The 22,991-nt window shown below is 58.2% G+C and overlaps 1 protein-coding gene across 1 annotated transcript in view; it reads right to left on the bottom strand.

Moving 5' to 3' along the window:
* Positions 1 to 22,991, bottom strand: part of RBM10 (RNA binding motif protein 10) — a 27,902-nt gene extending 4,911 nt beyond the window's left edge. Inside the window, 18 exon segments of the mRNA XM_071419304.1 lie at positions 537 to 709; positions 1,746 to 1,916; positions 3,621 to 3,712; positions 6,075 to 6,246; positions 6,891 to 7,096; positions 7,878 to 8,079; positions 9,891 to 9,990; positions 10,595 to 10,692; positions 11,124 to 11,284; positions 12,236 to 12,394; positions 13,557 to 13,617; positions 14,752 to 14,838; positions 16,927 to 17,000; positions 19,100 to 19,169; positions 20,415 to 20,609; positions 21,523 to 21,679; positions 22,326 to 22,353; positions 22,868 to 22,991. Of these exon segments, the coding sequence (XP_071275405.1) occupies positions 537 to 709; positions 1,746 to 1,916; positions 3,621 to 3,712; positions 6,075 to 6,246; positions 6,891 to 7,096; positions 7,878 to 8,079; positions 9,891 to 9,990; positions 10,595 to 10,692; positions 11,124 to 11,284; positions 12,236 to 12,394; positions 13,557 to 13,617; positions 14,752 to 14,838; positions 16,927 to 17,000; positions 19,100 to 19,169; positions 20,415 to 20,609; positions 21,523 to 21,679; positions 22,326 to 22,342 (2,195 nt within the window). The 5' untranslated portion in view covers positions 22,343 to 22,353; positions 22,868 to 22,991.

Here is a 22,991-nt window from a genome sequence, read left to right as displayed (position 1 = left end):
GACCCTCTCAAACCCCACCTTTTTCTCCAGGATGGCGCAGCCAGCATCAATAAACCCCAAATAAACCCCAAATAAACCCCTCAAACCCCACCTTTTTCTCCAGGATGGCGCAGCCAGCATCATCCATGACCACCCAAACCTCCCCAAAAGCCCCCAAACCCCCCAATAAACCCCAAATAACCCCCCCAAACTCACCTTTTTCTCCAGGATAGCATAGCCCGCATCATCCATGACCACCCAAACCCCCCCAAACCCCCCCCAAACCCCCTCAAACCCCAAATAAACCCCCCCAAACTCACCTTTTTCTCCTGGATGGCGTAGCCCGCATTGGCCATGACCACCCAAACCCCCCAAACCCCCAATAAACCCCAAATAAACCCCCCAAACCCCCCCCAGCCCCACCTTTTTCTCCAGGATGGCGTAGCCAGCGTCGGCCATGACCACACAAACCTCCCCCAAACCCCCCTGTAAAACCCCCAAACCTCCTCAAACCTCCCCAAAAGCCCCCAAACCCCCCCAATAAACCCCAAATAAACCCCAAAATAAACCCCTCAGACCCCACCTTTTTCTCCAGGATGGCGTAGCCCGCGTCGGCCGCCGCCGCCTCCCTGCGCTCGTCCTCGCGCGGGGCCGGGGGGGGCCCGGAGCTGCGGCCGCTCTCGCGCTGTTTGTTGAGGCTGCGCGCCCAGCGCTCCATGTCCTTGGCAATCTGGGGGGAAAACGGGGGAAAACGGGGGCAAAATGGGCTGGGGGGGCACCCAGGGGATACCAGGGACACCCCAGGGACACCCCAGGGACACCCCAGAGTGACCAGGGACACCCAGAGACCCCCAGGGGCACAAAGAGATCCCCAGGGGCACCCAGGGGCACTCAGGGGAAACCAGGGACACCCCAGGGACACACAGAGACCCCTCCAAAGGCACCCATGGACACCCCAGAGACCCCCAGGGGCACCCAGGGGAAACCAGGGACACCCCAGGGGCACCCCAGAGTGACCAGAGACACCCCAGGGACACCCCAGGGGCACCCCAGGGGCACCTCAGAGTGACCAGGGGCACCCCCAAAGGCACCCAGGGGCACTCCCAGAGTGACCAGAGACACCCAGAGACCCCTCCAAAGGCACCCAGGGGAAACCAGGGACACCCCAGGGACACCCCGGGGACACCCCGGGGACACCCCAGAGTGACCAGGGACACCCAGAGACACCCCCAAAGGCACCCAGGGACACCCCAGAGACCCCCAGGGATACCCAGGGGCACCCCAGAGTGACCAGAGACACCCAGAGACCCCCCCCCCAAAGGCACCCAGAGACCCCAAGGGACACCCAGGGGAAACCAGGGACACCCCCAGGGACACCCTGAGGCCCCCCAGGGGCACCCCAGAGACCCCCCAAAGGCACCCAGGGACACTCCCAGAATGACCAGAGACACCCCAGGGACACCCCAGAGTGACCAGGGACACCCCAGGGACACCCAGAGACCCCCAGGGACACCCAGGGACACCCAGAGACCCCCAGGGACACCCCAGAGTGACCAGAGCCACCCAGATAACCCCCCCCCAAAGGCTCCCAGGGGCACCCAGGGACACCCAGAGACCCCCAGGGACCCCCAGGGATACCCAGGGGCACCCCAGAGTGACCAGGGACACCCAGAGACCCCCAGGGACACCCAGAGACCCCTCCAAAGGCACCCCATGGACACCCCAGAGACCCCCAGGGACATTTTTGGGGTCTCCCCCCCCCTCACCTGCTGGGCCGTTTTGGTTTTGTGTTTCTCCCTTTTTGTCCTTGGGCTCTTTGGGGGCGCCGGGGGTGCCCCGGGGGGTCCCGGGGGGGGCTCGGCGGGGGGGGCGGCCACGTAGGTGCGTCTGTCCCCGTCCCAGTACAGGTACTGCCCCGCCCCCGCGTCGTAATAGTACTGCAGGGGGGGCGGGGGGGGGTCAGCACCCCAAAAACCGGCCCTTGGCACCCCAAAAAACCGGCCCTTGGAACCCCAAAAACCCAGCCTTGGCACCCCCCCAAAAACCCAGCCTTGGAACGCCAAAAAACCGACCCTTGGAAAACACAAAAAACCGACCCTTTGTACCCCAAAAAACCCCATCCTTTGTACCCCAAAAACCACCCTTAGAAACCTTAAAAGTCACCTCTTAAAACTGCCCCTTTGTACCCCAAAAACCGACCCTTTGTACCCCAAAAACCCACCCTTGGAATGCCAAAAACACCACCCTTGGCCACCCCAAAAAACCGACCCTTTGTATCCCAAAAACCCCACTCTTGGAATGTCAAAAAACCGACCCTTTGCACCCCAAAAAACCCATCTTTGGAACGCCAAAAACCCAGCCTTGGAACCCCAAAAAACCGACCCTTGGAACCCCAAAAACACCATCCTTGGAACACCAAAACCGACCCTTGGAACCCCAAAAACCGACCCTTGGAATGCCAAAAACCCAGCCTTGGAACCCCAAAAAACCGACCCTTGGAATGCCAAAAAACCGACCCTTTGTACCCCAAAAAACCGAGCCTTGGCACCCCAAAAACCGACCCTTGGAACACCAAAAAACCCCATCCTTTGTACCCCAAAAACCACCCTTAGAAACCTTAAAAGTCACCTCTTAAAACTGCCCCTTTGTACCCCAAAAATCCCACCCTTGGAATGCCAAAACCCCACCCTTTGCACCCCAAAAATCATCCCTCAGAGCGCCTAAAAATCACCCCCCAAAATCGCCTCTTTGTACCCCAAAAACCCCATCCTTGGAACCCCAAAACCCACCCTTAGAAACCCTAAAAGTCACCTCTCAAAACTGCCCATTTGCACCCCAAAAACCCCACTCTGTACCTCAAAAACCAACCCTTGGAACCCCAAAAATCCCACCCTTGGAATGCCAAAACCCCACCCTTTGTACCCAAAAATCACCCCCCAAAATCGCCTCTTTGTACCCCAAAACTGCCCCTTTGTACCCCAAAAACCCCACCCTTGGAACCCCAAAACCCCATCCTTAGAACCCCAAAACCCACACTTTGCACCCCAAAAACCCCACCCTTGGAACGCCAAAAATCACCCCCAAAATCGCCTCTTTGTACCCAAAAATCATCCCGTGAAACCCCAAAAATCGCCCCCCAAAATCGCCCCTTAAGACATCAAAAATCATCTCCTTAAAATACCATTTTTAGGTCTAAAATTTCCATTTTTTTTTGCTCAAAACTCCAATTTTTTCACCCAAAACTTCGCTTTTTTTTCACCCCAAATTTTTGGGGGACCCCAAATTCTTCTCCTGCACCCCAAAACCCCAAACCTGGGAGTGGGGGTCGTAGTAGAGCCCCGTGAGGGGGTCCGTAGTAGAAAATACCACTTTCAGGTCTAAAATTTCCATTTTTTTGGCTCAAAATTCCATTTTTTTCACCCCAAATTTTTGGGGGACCCCGAATTCCTCCCCCCGCACCCCAAAACCCCAAACCCCCACCCTAAATCCGTGGTTTTACCCCTAAAAATACCATTTTCAGCTCTAAAACTTCAATTTTTTCGCTCAAAATTCCAATTTTTTCACCCAAAACTTCGCTTTTTTTCACCCCAAATTTTGGGGGGACCCCAAATTCTTCCCCCCTGCACCCCAAAACCCCAAACCTGGGAGTGGGGGTCGTAGTAGAGCCCCGTGAGGGGGTCGTAGTAGTAGCCCGAGGTCTCGTCGTACTGGTAGGTGGAGACGTCAGGCACGGCTGAGGGGGGCAAAAAAGGCGATTTTTGGGGGGTCCCCCAAAAATTTTGGGGGTCCCTGAAATGTTTGGGGTGGCCCCCAGGATCCCCCAAAAATGCCCCCAAAGGTTGGGAGGAAATTTGGGGTTTGAAGGGTTGGGATCGGCGTGGGAAAAGCCCAGAATGACCCCAAAATTGATCCAAAATTAACCCCCAAATTCTCACAAAATTCTTTCCCCAAATTCTCCCAAATTCCCCCCAAAATTCTCCCAAAATTCCCCCCAAATCCCCTCCCAGGATCTCCCAAAATTCCCCCAAATTCTCCAAAATTGCCCCAGGATCCCCCAAAATTCCCCCTCACTTTCTTCAAAATTCCCTCTGAGAATTCCCCAAAATTCCCCCCCCGAGGATGCCCCAAATCCCCCAAAATTTTACCCAAATCTCCCAAAATCACCCCAATTCTCCCTCAGGACCCCCCCCCCCCAAATCCCCTCCAGAACCCCCAAAATCCCCCTAGGACCCCCTAAATCTCCCCAGAACCCCCAAAATCCCCTCCCAGGACCCCCAAAATCTCTCCCAAATCCTCCCAGAACCCCCAAAATCCCCCCAAAATCCCCCAGGACCCTCTAAATCACCCCCAAAATCCCTCCTAGAACCCCCCAAAATCCCCCCCAAATTCCCCCAGTTCTCCCCCCAGGGGCCCCAAAGATCCCCCCAAATACCCTCAGGCCCCTCAAAATCCCCCCAGGATGCCCAAAATCCCCCCAAAATCCCCTCCAGAACCCCCCAAATCCCTCCCAGGACCCCCGAAAATCTCCCCAGAACCCCCCAAAATCCCCTCAAAATCCCCCCAAGATCCCCCCAAATCTGCCTCAATTCCCCCCCAAATCCCCCCCAGAATGTCCCAAACCTCCCCCAGGACCCCCCCCAAATCCCGCCAGGATGCCCAAAATCTGCCCAAAATCCCCCAGAACCCCCAAAATCCCTCACAAATCCTCCCAGAACCCCCCTAAATCTCCCAAGATCTCCCCAAAATCCCCCAGGACCCTCTAAATCTCCCCCAAGAACCCCCAAAATCCCCTCAAAATCCCCCCAAGAACCCCCCAAATCTGCCTGAAACCCCCCCAAAATGTCCCAAACCTCCCTCAGGACCCCCCACAATCCCCCCATGGATGCCCCAAGATCCCCTCCAAAGTCCCCCCAGGACCCTCTAAATCCCCCCCAGAACCCCCCAAGATCCCCCCCAAATTCCCCCAATTCTCCCCCCAGGGGCCCCAAAGATCCCCACATTCCCCTCAGGTCCCTCAAAATCCCCTCCAGAACCCCCAAAATCCCCTTCAAATCCCCCCAAAATCACCCCAGAATGCCCCCCAGGACCCCCAAAATCCCTCACAAATCCCCCCAGAACCCCCCTAAATCCGCCCAAGATGCCCCCAGGACCCTCTAAATCTCCCCAAGACCCCCAAAATCCCCCCCAAATTCCCCAGTTCTCCCCCCAGGAGGCCCAAAATCCCCCAAAATCCCCTCCAGAACCCCCCAAAATCCCCCAAAATCGTCTAAATCTCCCCCAGGACCCTCTAAATCTCCCCCAAGTCCCCCCAGAACCCCCCAAAATCCCCCCCACACCTCCCTCAGGACCCCCAAAATCCCCCCCAGAACCCCCCAAAATCTGCCTCAAATCTCCCCCAAATCCCCCCCAGAATGTCCCAAATCTCCCCCAGGATCCCCAAAATCCCCCCCAAGTCTCCCCAGGACCCCACAAAATCCTCCCAGGATGCCTCAAATTCCCCCAAAATCCCTACCAGGACCCCCAAAATCCCCCCAGGACCCACTAAATCTCCCCCAAGACCCCCAAAATCCCCCCCAAATTCCCCCAGTTCTCCCCCCCAGGACCCCACAAATCCCCCCCAGGATGCCCAAAATCCCCCCAAAATCCCCTCCAGAACCCCCTAAATCCCCCCCATGGATGCCCCAAATCTCCCCCAGGGACCCCCCAAAATTCCCCCTAGGACCCCCCCCAAACCCCCCCAGGACCCCCCCAAGCCTCCCCCAGGACCCCCCCAAATCCCCTTCAGGACCCCCCAAACCCCCCCAGGACCCCCAAACCTCCTCCAGGACCCCCAAACCTCCCTCAGGGACCCCCCCAAACCTCCCTCCAGGACCCCCAAACCTCCCTCAGGACCCCCCAAGCCTCCCTCAGGACCCCCCAAGCCTCCTCCAGGACCCCCAAACCTCCCTCAGGACCCCCCCAAATCCCCTTCAGGACCCCCCAAAATCCCTCAGGACCCCTCCAAATCCCCTTCAGGACCCCTCAAATGCCCTTCAGGACCCCCCAAACCCCCCCAGGACCCCCCAAAATCCCCCCTGCTCCCCTCCCCCACTCACGGTACTGCCCGTAGCCGTCGCTGCTGGGGGGGGCGGCCGGGGGGGGCCCCGTGGGGGCCGAATTTGGGGTCTCGGCCTTGAGGGGTCCCGAGTAGGCCTGGGGGGGGGGAGGGGAGCACCCCAAAATGAACCCCCAGCCCCAAAACCCCTCCAACCCCCCACCAAACTCCCCCTTTTTTTGGGGTTCCCCTTCATTTTAAGCCCCCGCCTCAATTTTCCCAAATTTTGGGGTCTCTCCCCTCCCCTTAAGGATCCCCCCCCAATTGCTCACCCCGGATTTTGGGGTCCCCCCTCAATTTTACAACCCCTGCCTCAATTTTTGGGGTCTTCCTCTGAGTTTTGGGGACCCCCCCTCCCCAATTTTGGTTCCTTCCCCTTTCCCCCAAATTTTGGGGTCCCCCTCTCACTTTAAGAAATCCTCCCACCCCCATTTTTCGGGTCCCCCCTCAATTTCACGACCCCTCAATTTTTAGGGGTCCTCCCAAATTCTGGGACCCCTCCCCCCCCATTTTAGCTCCTTTTCCTTCCCCTCTCTCTCCGATTTTTTGGGGTCCTCCCTAATTTTGGGACCCCTCCCCAATTTTGGCTCCTTTTCTTTCCCCTTCCCCCCCCAATTTTTGGGGGTTCTCCTGTGATTTTTGGGGACACCCCCACCCCTCAATTTTGGCTTCTTTCCCTTCCCCTTCTGCCCCAATTTTTGGGGTCCCCCCTCCCTTCCACAACCTCTCCCACCCAATTTTTGGGGTCCCCCCCATTTCATGACCCCTCCATTTTTTAGGGTCCTCCCAAATTTTGGGACCCCTCCCCAATTTTGGCTCCTTTCCCTTCCCCTTCCCCCCCAGTTTTTGGGGTCCCACCTGGCCGGGGGGGTCCCGGGGGTGTCGCCGTGGGGGTCTCGGTGGTGGGGGAGGGGTAGGGGGCGGGAGCCAGGGGGGGGCGCGAGGGGGGGAAGGGCCCCCCCCCCTGCTGCCCCTCCCCCACCTCCTCCCCCCCGAGGGGGTCCTGGGGCGGCTCCTCCGGACCTGCGGGGGGAGGGGTGACGTCATTAGGGGGAGGGGCCACACCCTGGGGACACCTGACAAGGGGAGGGGGCACAGCTGGGGACACCTGGGGAGGGCCTGGGAACACCTGGGGACACCTGGAGAGGGGAGGGGCCACACCTGGGGACAGCTGGGGACACCTGAGAAGGGGAGGGGTCACACCTGGGGAGGGCCTGGGAACACCTGGGAACATCTGGGGACACCTGGAGAGGGGAGGGGGCCACACCTGGGGACAGCTGGGGACACCTGAGAAGGGGAGGGGTCACACCCTGGGGAGGGCCTGGGAACACCTGGGAACATCTGGGGACACCTGGAGAGGGGAGGGGCCACACCTGGGGACACCTGAGAAGGGGAGGGGCCACACCTGGGAACACCTGGGAGGACCTGGAAACACTTGGGAACACCTGGGGACACCTGGGGAGGGGAGGGGCCACACCTGGGGAGGGCCCTGGGAACATCTGGGGACACCTGGGGAGGGCCTGGGAACACCTGGGGACACCTGAGAAGGAGGAGAGGCCACACCTGGGGACACTTGGGGACACCTGAGAAGGGGAGGGGGTCACACCTGAGGGGGATGAAGGTGACACCTGGGGACACCTGGGGACACCCAGGGGGGAGGGAGCCACACCTGGGGACACCTGGGGGGGCACAAGGTCACACCTGGGGACACCTGGGGGGGCACAAGGTCACACCTGGGGACACCTGGGGGGCACAAGGTCACACCTGGGACAGGAACCACCCCTGGTTCTGTGCCAGCACTCACCGGGGGCGGGGCCGTCGGCCTTGGCAGGGGCGGGGCCAGGCAGGGCGGGGCCGGGGGGCGGGGCCGAGGCTCCTTTCAGGTAGGCGGGGCTGTAGAGGGCGGGGCCAGGCCCGGGGAAGGGCTCCTCTGATTGGTAGAAGCCGCTGAAGTCAGCGCTGGGCTCCTCCCCCCCAGCCCAGGGCGTGTCCCCACCTGGGGCTGCCTGGGGGCAGAGAGGAAAATTCAAATTTTAAAAAGCTTTAAACTTTTTATACTGGAAAATAGAAATTTGTAAGGATAATAGGCTGTTTTCAAACAAAACTAACTTGTTTTACATAATAAATAAATATATATATTATTACATATATAAAAATAGACATAGTTACACAATTAAGGTTTAAATTACTTTATATTGGAATAAATATAAATAATCTAATTTCAATAGTTCAATGATAATAAATAAATATATATATCCTTACATGTATAAAAATAGACGTAGTTACACAATTAAGACTTAAATTACTTTAATTTATATTGGAATAAATATAAATCTAATTTCTACAGTTCAATGATAATAAATAAATAAATATATCCTTACATGTATAAAAATATACTTAGTTACACAATTAAGGTTTAAATTAATTTATACTGGAATAAATATAAATAATCTAATTTCTATAGTTCAATGATAATAAATAAATATATATATCCTTACATGTATAAAAATAGACTTAGTTACACAATTAAGGTTTAAATTACTTTTAATTTATACTGGAGTAAATGTAAATAATTTCAATAATTTAATGGTTGATATATAGGATAAAAATAATAACTATTAAAACTGCAACTATATTAAAATATATATTTATACAATTAAAGCTTAATTTACTTCTATTTACTTTAAACTAAATTCAATGCATATAACTTAATTTAAATATTTTAAAAGTCTATATAAGTCTATAAAAGTCTATATAAGATGCTAAAATTAGCTACTAAATTAAAAGCAAAAACAATGTGTTATTTATTTATTAGGCAATTTAAAGTATTTTGTTGAGAAAATTAATTAACTATTTTGTAATTTTTTAGTAGGTTACAATAAAACTAATGAAATTTAATATATAAATATAATAATGTGTTTATAATTATAGATGATAAATAATAATTATTTATTATTATATACATAATAATATATTTATAATGTGCGTAAGAATAAGAAACGTTTAACGTTAAACACAAAATATTATTTTAAACACTTGTAACAAAAATAAAAGAAACTCCTAACGATCCTTTTCAAAAGGTGGGAGCAGGAACAGTTCTGACCACGCCCCCTCACTGTGAAACCACGCCCACAGCAACCAAACCACGCCCCCTTCCCCATAGGCCTCACCCCTCATGTTTAAACCACGCCCCCTTGATAACCAGGCACTGCACACTCATCAAGCCCCGCCCCCTCCATTAAAGCCCCGCCCTCAAGTCCACAGGCCCCTCCCACTCATTGGCCACGCCCAGGCCACACTCCACAGTCCCACCCATCTGTGACAGTGCCCACCTTTGACAGAGCTCACCTGTGCCAGTGCCCACCCATACGGGTGTGCCCTCACCTGTGACAGTGCCCTCACCTGTGACAGTGCCCTCCCCTGCCCAGGTGTGCCCCTCACCTGTGACAGTGCCCTCACCTGTGACAGTGCCCACCCATACAGGTGTGCCCTCACCTGTGACAGTGCCCTCACCTGTGACAGTTCCCCTCACCTGTGACAGTGCCCTCGCCTGCCCAGGTGTGCCCTCACCTGTGTCAGTTCCCCTCACCTGTGACAGTGCCCCTCCCCTGCCCAGGTGTACCCCTCCCCTGCCCAGGTGTGCCTCACCTGTGACAGTGCCCACACCTGCCCAGGTGTGCCCTCACCTGTGACAATGCCCTCACCTGGGACAGTGCCCTCACCTGCCCAGGTGTGCCCTCACCTGTGACAGTGCCCTCACCTGCCCAGGTGTGCCCTCACCTGTGACAGTGCCCTGCCCTACCCAGGTGTGCCTCACCTGTGACAGTGCCCACTGGGCAGCAGCGATGGCCGTGGAGGCGACGGAGGCGGCGCTGGCACGAGGGGGCCCCTCCCCAGGCCCCGCCCCCTGCACATCCCTGCGGGTGGAGCTTTGTGTAAGGGGCGGGGCCTGAGGCCTGGGAAGGGCTGGGTGGGAGGGGCCAAATGGCAAAGGGGTGGGGCTTGGCTAAGGGGGTGGGGCTTTGTGGCAGGGTGTGGCATGTGGGGTGGGGTTAATCGTGGAGGGCGTGGCTTAAGGGAGTGGGCGGAGCCTGGGAAGTGTCACAGGTACTGGGCTGGGGCTGTGGGTGGGGCCTGTTCCAGGTGTGGTGCCAGGGGGTGTGGCCTGTAACCAAGGGTGGGGCCTAAGGGGCAGAGCCTGTGCCGGGGCTAAGGGGCGGGGCCTGTGCCAGGTGTGGTGCCAGGGGGGTGGAGTCTGGGGGTGGAGCCTGTGCCAGGTGTAGGAACAACGCAGGATGTGGGGACAGGTTGGGTTCCAGGTGCGGTGCCACACCCTGGACCAGTGCCACGCCCAGGTGTGGTGCCACACCCTGGCACAATGCCACGCCCAGGCCCGGTGCCACGCCCAGGTGTGGTGCCACACCCTGGCACAATGCCACGCCCAGGCCCGGTGCCACGCCCAGGTGTGGTGCCACACCCTGGCACAATGCCACGCCCATGTGCGGTGCCACGCCCCCTCACCTCTTGGAGCCCTTGGCGAACTCCACGTTGATGCTCTTGCCGTCGATGTGCAGGGGGGGGTGCAGGGCCTGCAGCATCTGCAGCAGCTGCGCAGCCTCCTGCAGGGGCATGGGCGGGGCATGGGCGGGGCATGGGCGGGGCCAGCGGTGGCATCCAGCCCCTTTGGTCCCTCCCAGTCCCTCCCAGTCCCTCCCAGTTCCCGCCATGATGGTGACTAAACCCCCACAATCCCCCTCTGTTCCTTCTCTCCAGTCTCCCCCAGTGTCCCCCCAGTAAATCCCAGGAATTCCCAGTCCCCCTCACTCTGCCCAGTCCCTCCCAGTCCCCCCCAGTTCCCCCCAGTCCCTCCCAGTCCCCCCCAGTACCACGATGGTGCTGAGCTGCACGAAGGCAAAGCCGCGGTTCAGCTGCGTTTGCCCATCTTTGATCATGCCCCAGTTCCCCCCAAATCCCCCAGTCCCTCCCAGTTCCCCCCAGTCCCTCCCAGTCCCGCCCAGTGCTCCCAGTCCCCCCCAGTCCCTCCCAGTACCACGATGGTGCTGAGCTGCACGAAGGCGAAGCCGCGGTTCAGCTGCGTTTGCCGATCTTTGATCACGCGCACGTTGGCGGCCGAGAGCGCCGCGAAGGGGGCGAGGGCGGCCAGGATGGACTCCAGGCTGCTCTGGGGGTGCAGGTTCCGCAGGATGATGGCTGGGGGGACACAGCACGGACACCTGGGCACACCTGGGGGCACCTGGAGATACCTGGGGCACACCTGGGGGCACCTGGGCACACCTGGGGGCACCTGGGGATACCTGAGGGCACACCTGGGGGCACCTGGGCACACCTGGGGACACCTGGGGATACCTGAGGGCACACCTGGGGGCACCTGGAGATACCTCAGGATGCTTGGGGGCACACCTGGGGGCACACCTGGGGGCACCTGGGCACACCTGAGCATACCTGGGGGCACACCTGGGGGCACCTGGGCATACCTGAACACACCTGGGGGCACACCTGAGCACATCTAGGGGCATCTGGGCACACCTGAGCACACCTGGGGATACCTGAGGGCACACCTGGGGGCACCTGGAGATACCTCAGGATGCTTGGGGGCACACCTGAGCACACCTGGGGGCACCTGGGTACACCTGAGCAAACCTGGGCATACCTGGGGGCACACCTGGGGGCATCGGGGAACACCTGGCGATACCTGGGGACACCTGGGCACACCTAGACACACCTGTGGGCACCTGAATCCACCTGGGAACATCTGGGCACACCTGGAGATAACTCAGGATACTTGGGGGTACACCTGGGGACACCTGGAGGCACACCTGGGGATACCTGGAGGCACACCTGGGGACACCTGAGGGCACACCTGGGGATACTCAGGCACACCTGGGGACACCTGAGGGCACACCTGGGGACACCTGGCCACACCTAGGAGAACACTGGGAACACCTGAATCCCTCCAATCCTCCCCGAGGTTCCCCTTCAAGCCCCCACCCCTCAAAAACCCCCCAGAATTCCCAAATCCCCCCCCCCTCAAAATCCTCTAAATTTCCTTAAAAAATCCCCCAAAATTCCCGAAAAAAATCCCCAAAAATCCCCAAATCCACCCAGAAATGCCCCCCCAAACCCCCCTGGCCCTGCACTCACTGTCGTTGGCGTTGTCAGCTCCGGGCTCGGTGCCCCCCTGGGAACCCCCGGGGGGACCCCCGAGGGTGGGGCCGTAGGGTTGGGGGAGGGGCAGGAGCCCCCCTCCCCCCCCCGGGACCAGCTCTGGCCGGGGACCCCCCGGGCCCTTCTGCTCGGCCTCTGCACCCCAAAAAAAAATCCCCAAAATCAGAAATTGGACCCCCAAAAAAATCCCCAAAATCAGGGATTGTGCCCCACAAAATGAGAGACTGGACCCCAAAAAAAACCCCCCAAAATCAGAAAATGGACCCCAAAAAAATCCCCAAAAAAAGGCCCAAAATCAGGGATTTGACCTCTCAAAAAACCCCAAAATCAGAAACTGGACCCCAAAATTCCCCCCCAATAAAAGGCCCAAAATCAGGGATTGTGCCCCCCATAATGAGAGACTGGACCCCAAAAAAAAACCCCCAAAAAGCCCCAAAATCAGAAACTGGACCCCAAAATTCCCCCCCAACAAAAGGCCCAAAGTCAGGGATTGTGCCCCCCAAAATGAGAGACTGGACCCCAAAAGAATCCCCAAAAAAAGGCCCAAAATCAGGGATTGTGCCCCCCAAAATGAGAGACTGGACCCCCAAAAAAATACCCCCCAAAAAAAGGCCCAAAATCAGGGATTTAACCTCTCAAAAAACCCCAAAATTAGAAAGTGAACCCCCAAAAAAACCCCAAAATCAGGAACTGAATGCCAAAAATCCCAAACTCAGAGACTGAAACCTCCCAAAAAAACCCAAAATCAGGGATTAAAACCCGCAAAAAAACCCAAAATCAGAAACTGAACCCCCCCAAAAAACCCAAAATCAGGGATGGAACACCCAAAAACCCCAAAATCAGGAATTTAACACCCAAAAAAAACCCCCAAATCAGGGATTGAACTCCCTAAACAACCCCAAAATCAGAAACTGAACCCCCAAAAAAACCAAACAACCCCAAAAATCAGGGATTGAACCCCCCAAAAAACCCAAAAACCCCAAACCCCCCCAAATTTAGGGATGGAACCCTTAAAAAAACCCCACAAAACCCCAAAACAACCCCAAAAAAAAACCAAATCAGGGATTGAACCCCAAAAAAAACCCCAAAAATCAGTGATAGAACCCCAAAAAACCCCAGGAAACCCCAAAATCAAATCCCTTGGGGTTGAATCCCTCAAAAGTGGGGATTCAACCCCAAAACCAGGGGCTCCCCTGCACGTTTGGGGTACCCCAATAATTGTGGGGAGGTTTGAGGCAGTTTAGGGGAGCGCCCCCCAAAGTTTTGGGGTAAAATCCCGGGATTTGGGGTCACTCACCGGCTTTGGGGACGCCACACTTGAAACATTTCTCACGGCGCTTGAAGTTCTGCACCCCACACTGGGAACCCCAAAAATGTCAGAGCCCAAAAACGTCACAGCCCCAAAACTGCTGCACCCCAAAAGTGTCACACCCCAAAACTTCTGCACCCCAAATCCACTGCACCCCCAAATATCACACCCCAAAAGTGTCACACCCCAAAAGTGTCACACCCCAAAAATGTCACAACCCGAGTTTGTCACACCCCAAAACTTCCAAACCCCAAAACTGCCCTGGATCCCCCACCAAACCCACCCCTCCCAGAGCACCCCAAAAATTCAGCACCCCAAAAATTCAGCACCCCAAAACCTCTCAAGCTGTCCAGGACCTCTCCAAAACTCCCCAGGATCTCCCCAAAATCCTTTCAGGACCCCACAGTGCCCTCCCAGTGTCCCCCAGTGCCCTCCCAGTGCCACCCAGTGCTCTCCCAGTGTCCCCCCAATGCCCTCCCAGTGCCCCCCCAATGCTCTTCCAGTCCCTCCCAGTGCCCTCCCAGTCTCCCCCAGTGCCCCCCAGTCCCTCCCAGTGCCACCCAGTCCCTCCCAGTGCCCTCTCAGTGCCCCCCAGTCCCTCCCAGTGCCACCCAGTCCTTCCCAGTGTCCCCCAATGCCTGCCCAGTGTCCCCCAGTGCCCTCCCAGTGGCCCCCATTACCACCCAGTGCTCTCCCAGTGCCCTCCCAGTGTCCCCAGTGCCCTCCCAGTGTCCCCCAATGCCCCCCAATTCCCTCCAGGTGCCCCCCAGTCCTTCCCAGTGTCCCCCAATGCGCTCCCAGGGCCACCCAGTGCACCCCAATGCACTCCCAGTGTCCCCCAGTGTCCCCCAATGCCCCCCAATGCCCTCGCAGTGCCACCCAGTCCTTCCCAGTGTCCCCCAATGCGCTCCCAGTCCTTCCCAGTGCCACCCAGTGCACCCCAATGCACTCCCAGTGTCCCCCAGTGCCACCCCACTGCCTCCCAGTGCCCCCCCAGTCCTTCCCAGAGCCTTCCAGTGCCCTCCCAATGTCCCCCAGTGCCCCCCCACTGCCTCCCAGTGCCCCCCAGTGCCCCCCAGTGTCCCCCAGTGCCCTCCCAGTGTCCCCCAGTCCCTCCCAGTACCCCTCAGTGCCCTCCCAGTGCTCTCCCAGTGCTCTCCCAGTGCCCCCCAGTGCCCCTCACCTTGGCACAGAGCCAGTCCTCGTTGATTTTGGGTTTGGGGTCGCTGTAGTGCAGGGACACGCGGTGCCCCAGCAGGGTCAGCCCGGCCTAAGGGGGGCACAGGGGGGGTCAGGGGGGGCACAGGGTGACCCAGCCTGGCCCGGGGGGGCACAGGGGGGGCACCAGGACTCAAATCTGGGGGGCACCAGGGCTGGAATTGGGGGGCAGCAAGGTTTGAGGTGGGGACACCAGGGCTTGTCCCACAAGGGGCACCAGGGCTGGAATTTAGGGACACTTGGGGGGCATCAGGACACAAATCTGGGGGGCATCAGGACATGAATCTGGGGGGCATCAGGACACGAATCTGGGGGGCACCAGGGTTGGAATTCAGGGACACTTGGGGGGCACCAGGACACAAATCTGGGGGGCACCTGGAGGGCACCAGGGTGTGAATCTGGGGGGCACTTGGGGGGCACCAGGGTGTGAGTCCAGGGGGCACCTGGGGGGCACCAGGGTGTGAATCTGGGGGGCACCAGGACACAAATCTGGGGGACACCTGGGGGGCACCAAGGCTGGAATTGGGGGGCATCTGGGGGGCACCAAGGCTGGAATTGGGGGGCATCTGGGGGGCACCAGGGTTGGAATTGGGGGGCACCAGGGTTGGAATTCAGGGACACCAGGGGGGCACCAGGACACAAAGCAGGGGGGCACCTGGGGGGGCACAAGAACACAAATCTGGGGGGGCACCTGGGGGGCATCAGGACACAAATCTGGGGGTCACCAGGACACAAATCTGGGGGACACTTGGGGGGCACCAGGGTGTGAATCTGGGGGGCACTTGGGGGGCACCAAGGCTGAAACCGGGGGGCACCTGGGGGGCACCAAGGCTGGAATTGGGGGGCATCTGGGGGGCACCAGGGTTGGAATTGGGGGGCACCAGGGTTGGAATTCAGGGACACCAGGGGGGCATCAGGACACAAATCTGGGGGATATTTGGGGGACACCAGGGTGTGAATCTGGGGGACACCTGGGGGGGGCACAAGAACACAAATCTGGGGGGGCACCAGGGGACCCCCAAACTGTAAACCAGGGCAGTGCCATGGCTGGAATTTTGGGACACCAGGACTCGCTTTGAGGGGCACCAGGGGGGCACCAGGGTTGGAATTGGGGGGCACCAGGGGGGCACCAGGACAGAAATTTGGGGGTGCCAGGGCTGGAATTCAGGGGGGGCACCAGGAGCCGTTCTGAGGGGCACCAGAGGTCGTCCCAGGTGGCACCAGCAGCTGTACTGGGAACACTGGGACATGCATGAGGCCTCTGTGCCCATCCCTGACTGCGGGGACACGGCCACCAGTACGGACCAGTATGGACCAGTATGGACCAGTACACAGCAGCACCATCCCATAAACCCTGTCCCCACCCCTCCTCTCCCCCACCTGCTCTGCCCCACCCATATTTGCCCCTCCCCCACCTGTTGGCCCCACCCCCATTGGCCCCTCCCCTCACTCCTCCCCCACCTATTGGCCCCTCCCCCTTTTCATTGGCTCCTCCTCATCCTCCTGTTGGTCCCTCCCTCTTTCCATTGGCTCCTCCCTCTCCCACTTTCTCCTCCCCACATATTGGCCCCTCCCCCTTTTCATTGGCTCCTCCCCACCTATTGGCCCCTCCCCTTTTCATTTGCTCCTCCTCCACCTGTTGGCCCCTCCCCCTTTTCATTGGCTCCTCCCCTACCTATTGCCCCCCCTTTTCATTGGCTCCTCCCCCTCCCATTTGCTCTTCCTCAATCTATTGGCTCCTCCCCCAGGTTGCTCCTCCTCCACATGTTGGCCCCTCCCCCTTGTCATTGGCTCCTCCTCCACCTATTGGCTCCTCCCCCTTTTCATTGGCCCCTCCCCCTCCTGCTTGCTCCTCCCCACCTATTGGTCCCTCCCCCTTTTCAGTGCCCCCTCCCCCTCCTATTGGCCCCTCCCCCTTTTCAGTGGCTCCTCCCCCTCCCGTTTGCTCCTCCTCCACCTGTTGGCCCCTCCCCCTTTTCATTGGCCCCTCTCTCTTTTGATTCCCCCCCACCTGTTGGCAAGGCCCTCACCCCTCCCCCTTTTTATTGGCCCCTCCCCCTTTTTAATGGCCCCGCCCTCTTTCCATTGGCCCCTCCCCCACCTGTTGGCCCCTCCCCCTTCTCGTCGGCCCCTCCCCCACCTGGTTGGCCTCCATCCACCTGGCCGCCTCCTGCACGTGATGGAATTCCACGAAGGCGAATCCACGGCTCTGACCTGGAATGGGCCACGGGGGAGGGGGGCATGGGGGGCACCCATGGGTGCTCTGGGACCCCCTGGGGTGGGGTGGGTGGGGGAGGGGGGGACGGACGGACAGGGCACCCAGGGAGCCGCTGGGGTAAGGGCAGGGCACCCATGGGTGGTGTTGGAACCCCCCCCGGGGGACCCCCAAGGTGAAACCTATGGGTGCTCCTGGTGCCCTTCCAGAACCTGGGTGCGACCTGAGCTGGGCTGGCACCCCTGGGTGCCCCTGAACCTGGGCTCAGCACCCCTGGGTGCTCCTGGGGAGGGGTCTAGGGACAGGTCTGGCACCCCTGGGTGCCCCTAAACCTGAGCTCAGCACCCCTGGGTGCTCCTGAGGAGGGGGCTGGCACCCCTGGGTGCCCCTTAGGCTGAATGTGGGGACAGGTCTGGCATCCCTGGCTTTGGATCTGGCACCCCTGGGTGCCCCCCGAGGCTGGCACAGCACCCCTGGGTGCTCCTGAAGAAGGGACAAGCACCCCTGGGTGCTCCTAAGAAAGGAAAAGCACCCCTGGGTGCTCCTAAGGGTAAAAAGAGCACCTGTGGGTGTTCCCTGATGACAAGAATGGCACCCCTGGGTGCCCCTAGAATGGGTTCAACAGCCCTGGGTGCCCCCTGAGCCTGGTGCAGCACCCCTGGGTGCTCCTGAGAAGGGGACAAGCACCCCTGGGTGCCCCTAAAGAGGAAACTGACACCCCTGGGTGCCCCTACGGAGGAGATCAGCACCCCTGGGTGCTCCTGAGGAAGGGACAGACACCTCTGGGTGCCCCTAGAGATGGAACTGGCACCCCTGGGTGCCCCTAGGGAGGGGACAGGCAGTCCTGGGTGTTCCCAAAGACAGGATGGGCACCCCTGGGTGCTCCCTAAAGACAAACCCAGCACCCCTGGGTGCCCCTGGGGAAACGATGAGCACCCCTGGGTGCTCCTGGGGAGGGGACAGGCACCCCTGGGTGCCCCTGGGGAATGGTACCAGCACCCCTGGGTGCCCCTGGGAATGGGATCAGCGGCCCTGGTGCCCTTCCAGTCCGGTGCAGCACCCCTGGGTGCCCCTAGAGATGGGACCAGCACCCCTGGGTGCCCCCTAAGCCTGGCAGACACATCCCTGGGTGCCCCTAGGGAGGGGACAGGCACCCCTGGGTGCCCCTAGAGATGACATTGGCACCCCTGGGTGCCCCTTGGGAGAGGACCAGCACCCCTGGGTGCTCCTAGAGAGGGGACAGGCACCCCTGGGTGCCCCTGGGGATGGGACCAGCACCCCTGGGTGCTCCCAAAAAGACACACGGACCTCTCGGTGCTTCTGAGAACAGGATCAGCACCCCTGGGTGCTCCTATCGAGGGGACAGGCACCCCTGGGTGCCCCCTGAGTCTGGTACAGCACCCCTGGGTGCCCCTAGGGAGGGAACTGACACCCCTGGGTGCCCCTGGGGATGGGACCAGCACCCCTGGGTGCTCCTAAGAAGAAGGACCAGCACCCCTGGGTGCTCCTAGGAATGGGATCAGCAGCCCTGGTACCCTTTGAGGTCAGTCCAGCACCCCTGGCTGCCCCCTAAGCCTGCCAGAAGCACCCCTGGGTGCTTCTGAAGATGAGACTGGCACCCCTGGGTGCTCCTAAAGATGGAACCAGAACCTGAGGGAGCTCATTGGGAGGGACAGAAACCCCTAGGGAGGGGACAGACACCCCTGGGTGCCCTTAGGGAGGGGACAGACACCCCTGGGTGCCCCTGGGGATGGAACCAGCACCCCTGGGTGCCCCCTGGGGAGAGGACAGGCACCCCTGGGTGCTGCTAAGGAGGGGACAGACACCCCTGGGTGCCCCTAAGGAGGAGACAGACACCAGTGGGTGCCCCTGGGGATGGAACCAGCACCCCTGGGTGCCCCCTAAGGAACAGGACCACCCCCCCCTGGGTGCCCCCTGGCATGGGCAGGGCAGGGACCCTCCTCCCTCCAAGGGACCCGGATGTCAGGGTGCCCCCCACCCTAAAGAGAGCCCAGGAGAGGGGCCCAGGTGAGGGGGAGGAGCCCAGGTGAGGGGGAGGGGCCCAGGTGAGCAGGGGAGGGGCCCAGGTCAGACTCACCTGAGGATTTGTTGCGCATCAGCCGCACCTCACGGGGCTGCACCCCCTGGGCCTGCAGCTGTGCCCGGATCTGTGGGGACACGGGGACACAGGGACATGGGGACACCGTGACACAGCACCGGGGGCACAGGACAGCACCCGCAGGGACATGGGGACACGGGGACATAGGGACACTGTGACACAGCACCTGGGGCACAGGACAGCACCCACAGGGACATGGGGACACAGGGACATGGGGGCACCGTGACACAGCACCTGGGGCACAGGACAGCACCCGCAGGGACACGGGGACAACACCCATGGGGACACAGGGACACGGGGACACAGGGAAACGTCACCTGGGGCATGGGGACATGGGGACACAGGACAGCACCCACAGGGACACGGGGACATGGGGACACAGGGAAACGTCACCTGGGGCATGGGGACATGGGGACATAGGACAGCACCCACAGGGACACGGGGACACACGGACATGGCCACATCACCTGGGACACCAGGTCAGGGCCTGGAGAGGACATGGGGACATCATGGCAGGGGGCGGGACCACAGCAAAGAGGGGTGGGGCCATTCAAGGAAGGGGACAGGGCAATCCTAAATTGGGGCAGGGCCATGCCAGAAGTCAGAAGTGCCACCACGGCAGGGGGCGGGGCCATGATGAAGAGGGGTGGGGCCATCTGAGCTAGGGGGGTGGGGCCAGCCCAGATTGGGATGGGGTAGGGTCATCCCGACCAGGGGGCGTGGCCAACCCAGAAGGGAGCGGTGCCATCATGGCAGGGGGCGGAGCCACAGCAAAGGGGGATGGGGCCATCCCAGCTAGGGGGCGGAGCCATCTCAGAAGTGAAATGAGCCATTGCAGAAGGGGGCGGGGCCATGATGAAAAGGGGTGGGGCCATCCCAGATGGGAGCAGGGCCACCATGGCAGGGGGCGGAGCCACAGCACAGAGGGGTGGGGCCATCCCAGAAGAGAGCAGTGCCATCATGGCAGGGGGCGGAGCCACAGCAAGGAGGGGTGGGGCCATCCCAGAAGAGAGCAGGGCCACCATGGCAGGGGGCGGAGCCACAGCACAGAGGGGTGGGGCCATCCCAGAAGAGAGCAGTGCCATCATGGCAGGGGGCGGAGCCACAGCACAGAGGGGTGGGGCCATCCCAGCTAGTGGGCGGGGCCATTTCAGAAGTGAGACCTGATATGGCGACAGGGGGCGGGGCCATGATGAAGAGGTGGTGGTGCCATCATGGCAGGGGGGCGGAGCATTGTGGATAGGGGCGGGGCTATCTCGGGAGGGGGCGTGGCCTCGGCAGGGGCGGGGCTCACGTCGTTCTCGGTGGCCGCCTGGGGCAGCATGCGCAGCATGACGATGGTGCTGGCCCGCGGCTCCTCCTCGGCGCCCTCCCGGTAATCCTGGTCCCGGTAATCGCCGTCAGCGCCGAACGGCAGCGCCGGGGGCTCCCGGGGAGGCTCCCGGGGCGGCTCCCGCTTCCGGGGCGGCTCCGTGCTCTCGTAGGAACCCTGGAACAGGGGAGGGAGGCACTGAGGTTTTGTATTTTCTGTACTAAAAAATAATAACTGCCAAAACAAACCACTGCGTTTAACCTGGGATCATAAAGAAAACTTCCAAAATTAAATAAAACCTCTGAAATTATAAATGTATAATTTACATAAAAGCAAATAATATCATATAAGAAGAACCTTATAGTTTAAAGTTTTATAATAATACATACATAGAACAAAAGTTTTTAAAATAAAAGTTAATCCCTGTTCCTCACCTTCTTCATCATGAACTTAAGCAATGCTTCAAAATTAGGCAAAAAAATTTATATTACAAATCACAGTTAGGTGCTGAATTAGAAATATGAACAATTCAAGTATGGTTTTTTAATTCAACAGGTTATCCTTAAGAGATCTTCTAAAAGTTAATTTTATTATGTTTATATATATTAAAATTTATAAAATTTTTAAAAATTAATTGCATATATTTTGTAATATTTATAATTGTAAATATTATTTATATACTTAATATATGATATTTAATTATTTATAAGTTTTATAAATTTTTATAAATTATTTAAAAATTTTATAAATTTTATTTATGATTTTAATTATTTAATTATTTACTATATTATATATAATTAATATAATATTTAATTACTTATATTTATATAATTACTTAAGGTACACTTACATATTTTGTATTATTTCCTTACTGCTAGTTACATTTGGTTAGTTATTCTATTTATATATTTATCATACTTTTACCTCATTTCACCAAAACACCACAAAAATCACAGCTTACAAAACCACAACACACATAAAAACCAACAAACATCCCAACCCAAACAACAAACACCATCTCACCCATTGAACAAAATAAAAATAAAACTCAGCACCCACCTGAGACCCCTCCCCAGCTCCCCACACGCACCTGAGGGGGGGTCCCAGCATTGGGGGGTCCCTCGGGGGGTCCCCCATAACCTCTGTAGTCCATGTCGCGATAGTCGTGATCCCGCTGGGTGCGGGAGCCGTCCTCGGAGGGGGGAGGGGCACCCCCGTAACGCCCCGTGCGGTCCCCACGGCCACCCCTGGGAGGGGGGGTGAGGGTCAGTGGGGCCCAGAGCTCTGGGGGTCCCCAAAATCTGAACCTCAAATCCTGGAGCCCAAATCCTGGAGCCCAAATCTACACAACAAATCCTGGAGCCCAAATCCTGGGCCTTAAATCTGCATCCCAAATCTAGACCCCAAATCTGCACAACAAATCCTGGAGCCCAAATCTGGACCCTAAATCTGGATCCCAAATCCCGCACCTTAAATCCTGGACTCCAAACCTGCACAACAAATCCTGGACCTCAAATCTGCATCCCAAATCTACACCTTAAATCCTGGACCCCAAACCTGCACCTCAAATCTGCACAACAAATCCTGGACCCCAAACCTGCACCCCAAATCTGGACCTCAAATCCTGGACCTCAAATCTCCATCCCAAATCTGCACCTTAAATCCTGGACCCCAAACCTGCACCCCAAATGGTTCTTTTCACCCTCCGGGGTCCCCCCAAACTCCCCTGTGCCCTCAGTAGTCCCCAAATGCCCCCTGAGGTGCCCCCCAAAATGTCCCCTCCCTCCCCAAAATACTGAATTCCATTTGATGGGGGGTCTTCAACAGCTGCCCAGATGTTCCCACCCCCCAACCCGATCCCACATTTTGGGGATCGCCAGGTCCCCCCCTCACCTGCGCTCGTACTCCATGGTGCCAGCACCTGTGAGGGCAGCAACCGGTGAGACTGGGAGGAACTGGGGGGTTACTGGGATGGACTGGGTTCAATGGGAAGAGACCTGAATGACCTGGAAAAGTACCGGGATGGACTGGGAGGAACGGCTGGAATATTTTATGGCAAACTGGGAAGGCCCAAAGGGGAACAGGGGGGAAATGAAGGTGGAACTGGGATGAACTGGGAACCACTGGGCCCTGTGCAGGGGAGGAGGAGCAGACACGACCACCCTCATACCCCGCCCCTAATTAGTATGCAAGTACACGCCCTCTAATTAACATACAAGACCACACCCCTTAGTTAGCATTAAAAATCCACCCCCGGTTCCCGCTCTCACACCCCCTCCCTCACAAACTGCACCGGGAGTTCTGTTCAGCCCCGCCCCTCCCGGTCAGCCCCGCCCCTCCCGGTCGGCTCCTCCCCTCCCGGTCGGCTCCTCCTCTCCCCTCAGACCCCTCCCCATCCCGGCCGGGCCCGTCCCGCCCCTCACGGCCGTCCCGACCTTCCCCGACGCCGCCGCCGCCGCCGCTCCCCGGCACGAAAATGGCGGCGCCGCTCCCGCTCCGCCGGGCCCGTCCCGCGCGCCCGCCCTCGCCGCGGTTCCATTGGTCGATGATCCCGCCAGT

Source organism: Agelaius tricolor, unplaced genomic scaffold (genome assembly GCF_023055355.1).
Source record: "Agelaius tricolor isolate 1412-34295 unplaced genomic scaffold, bAgeTri1.0.p SCAF_104, whole genome shotgun sequence".
NCBI classification, from domain to species: domain Eukaryota; kingdom Metazoa; phylum Chordata; class Aves; order Passeriformes; family Icteridae; genus Agelaius; species Agelaius tricolor.
Note: the sequence above shows the minus strand (reverse complement) of the source record. Positions and strands in the feature narration are given on the sequence as shown.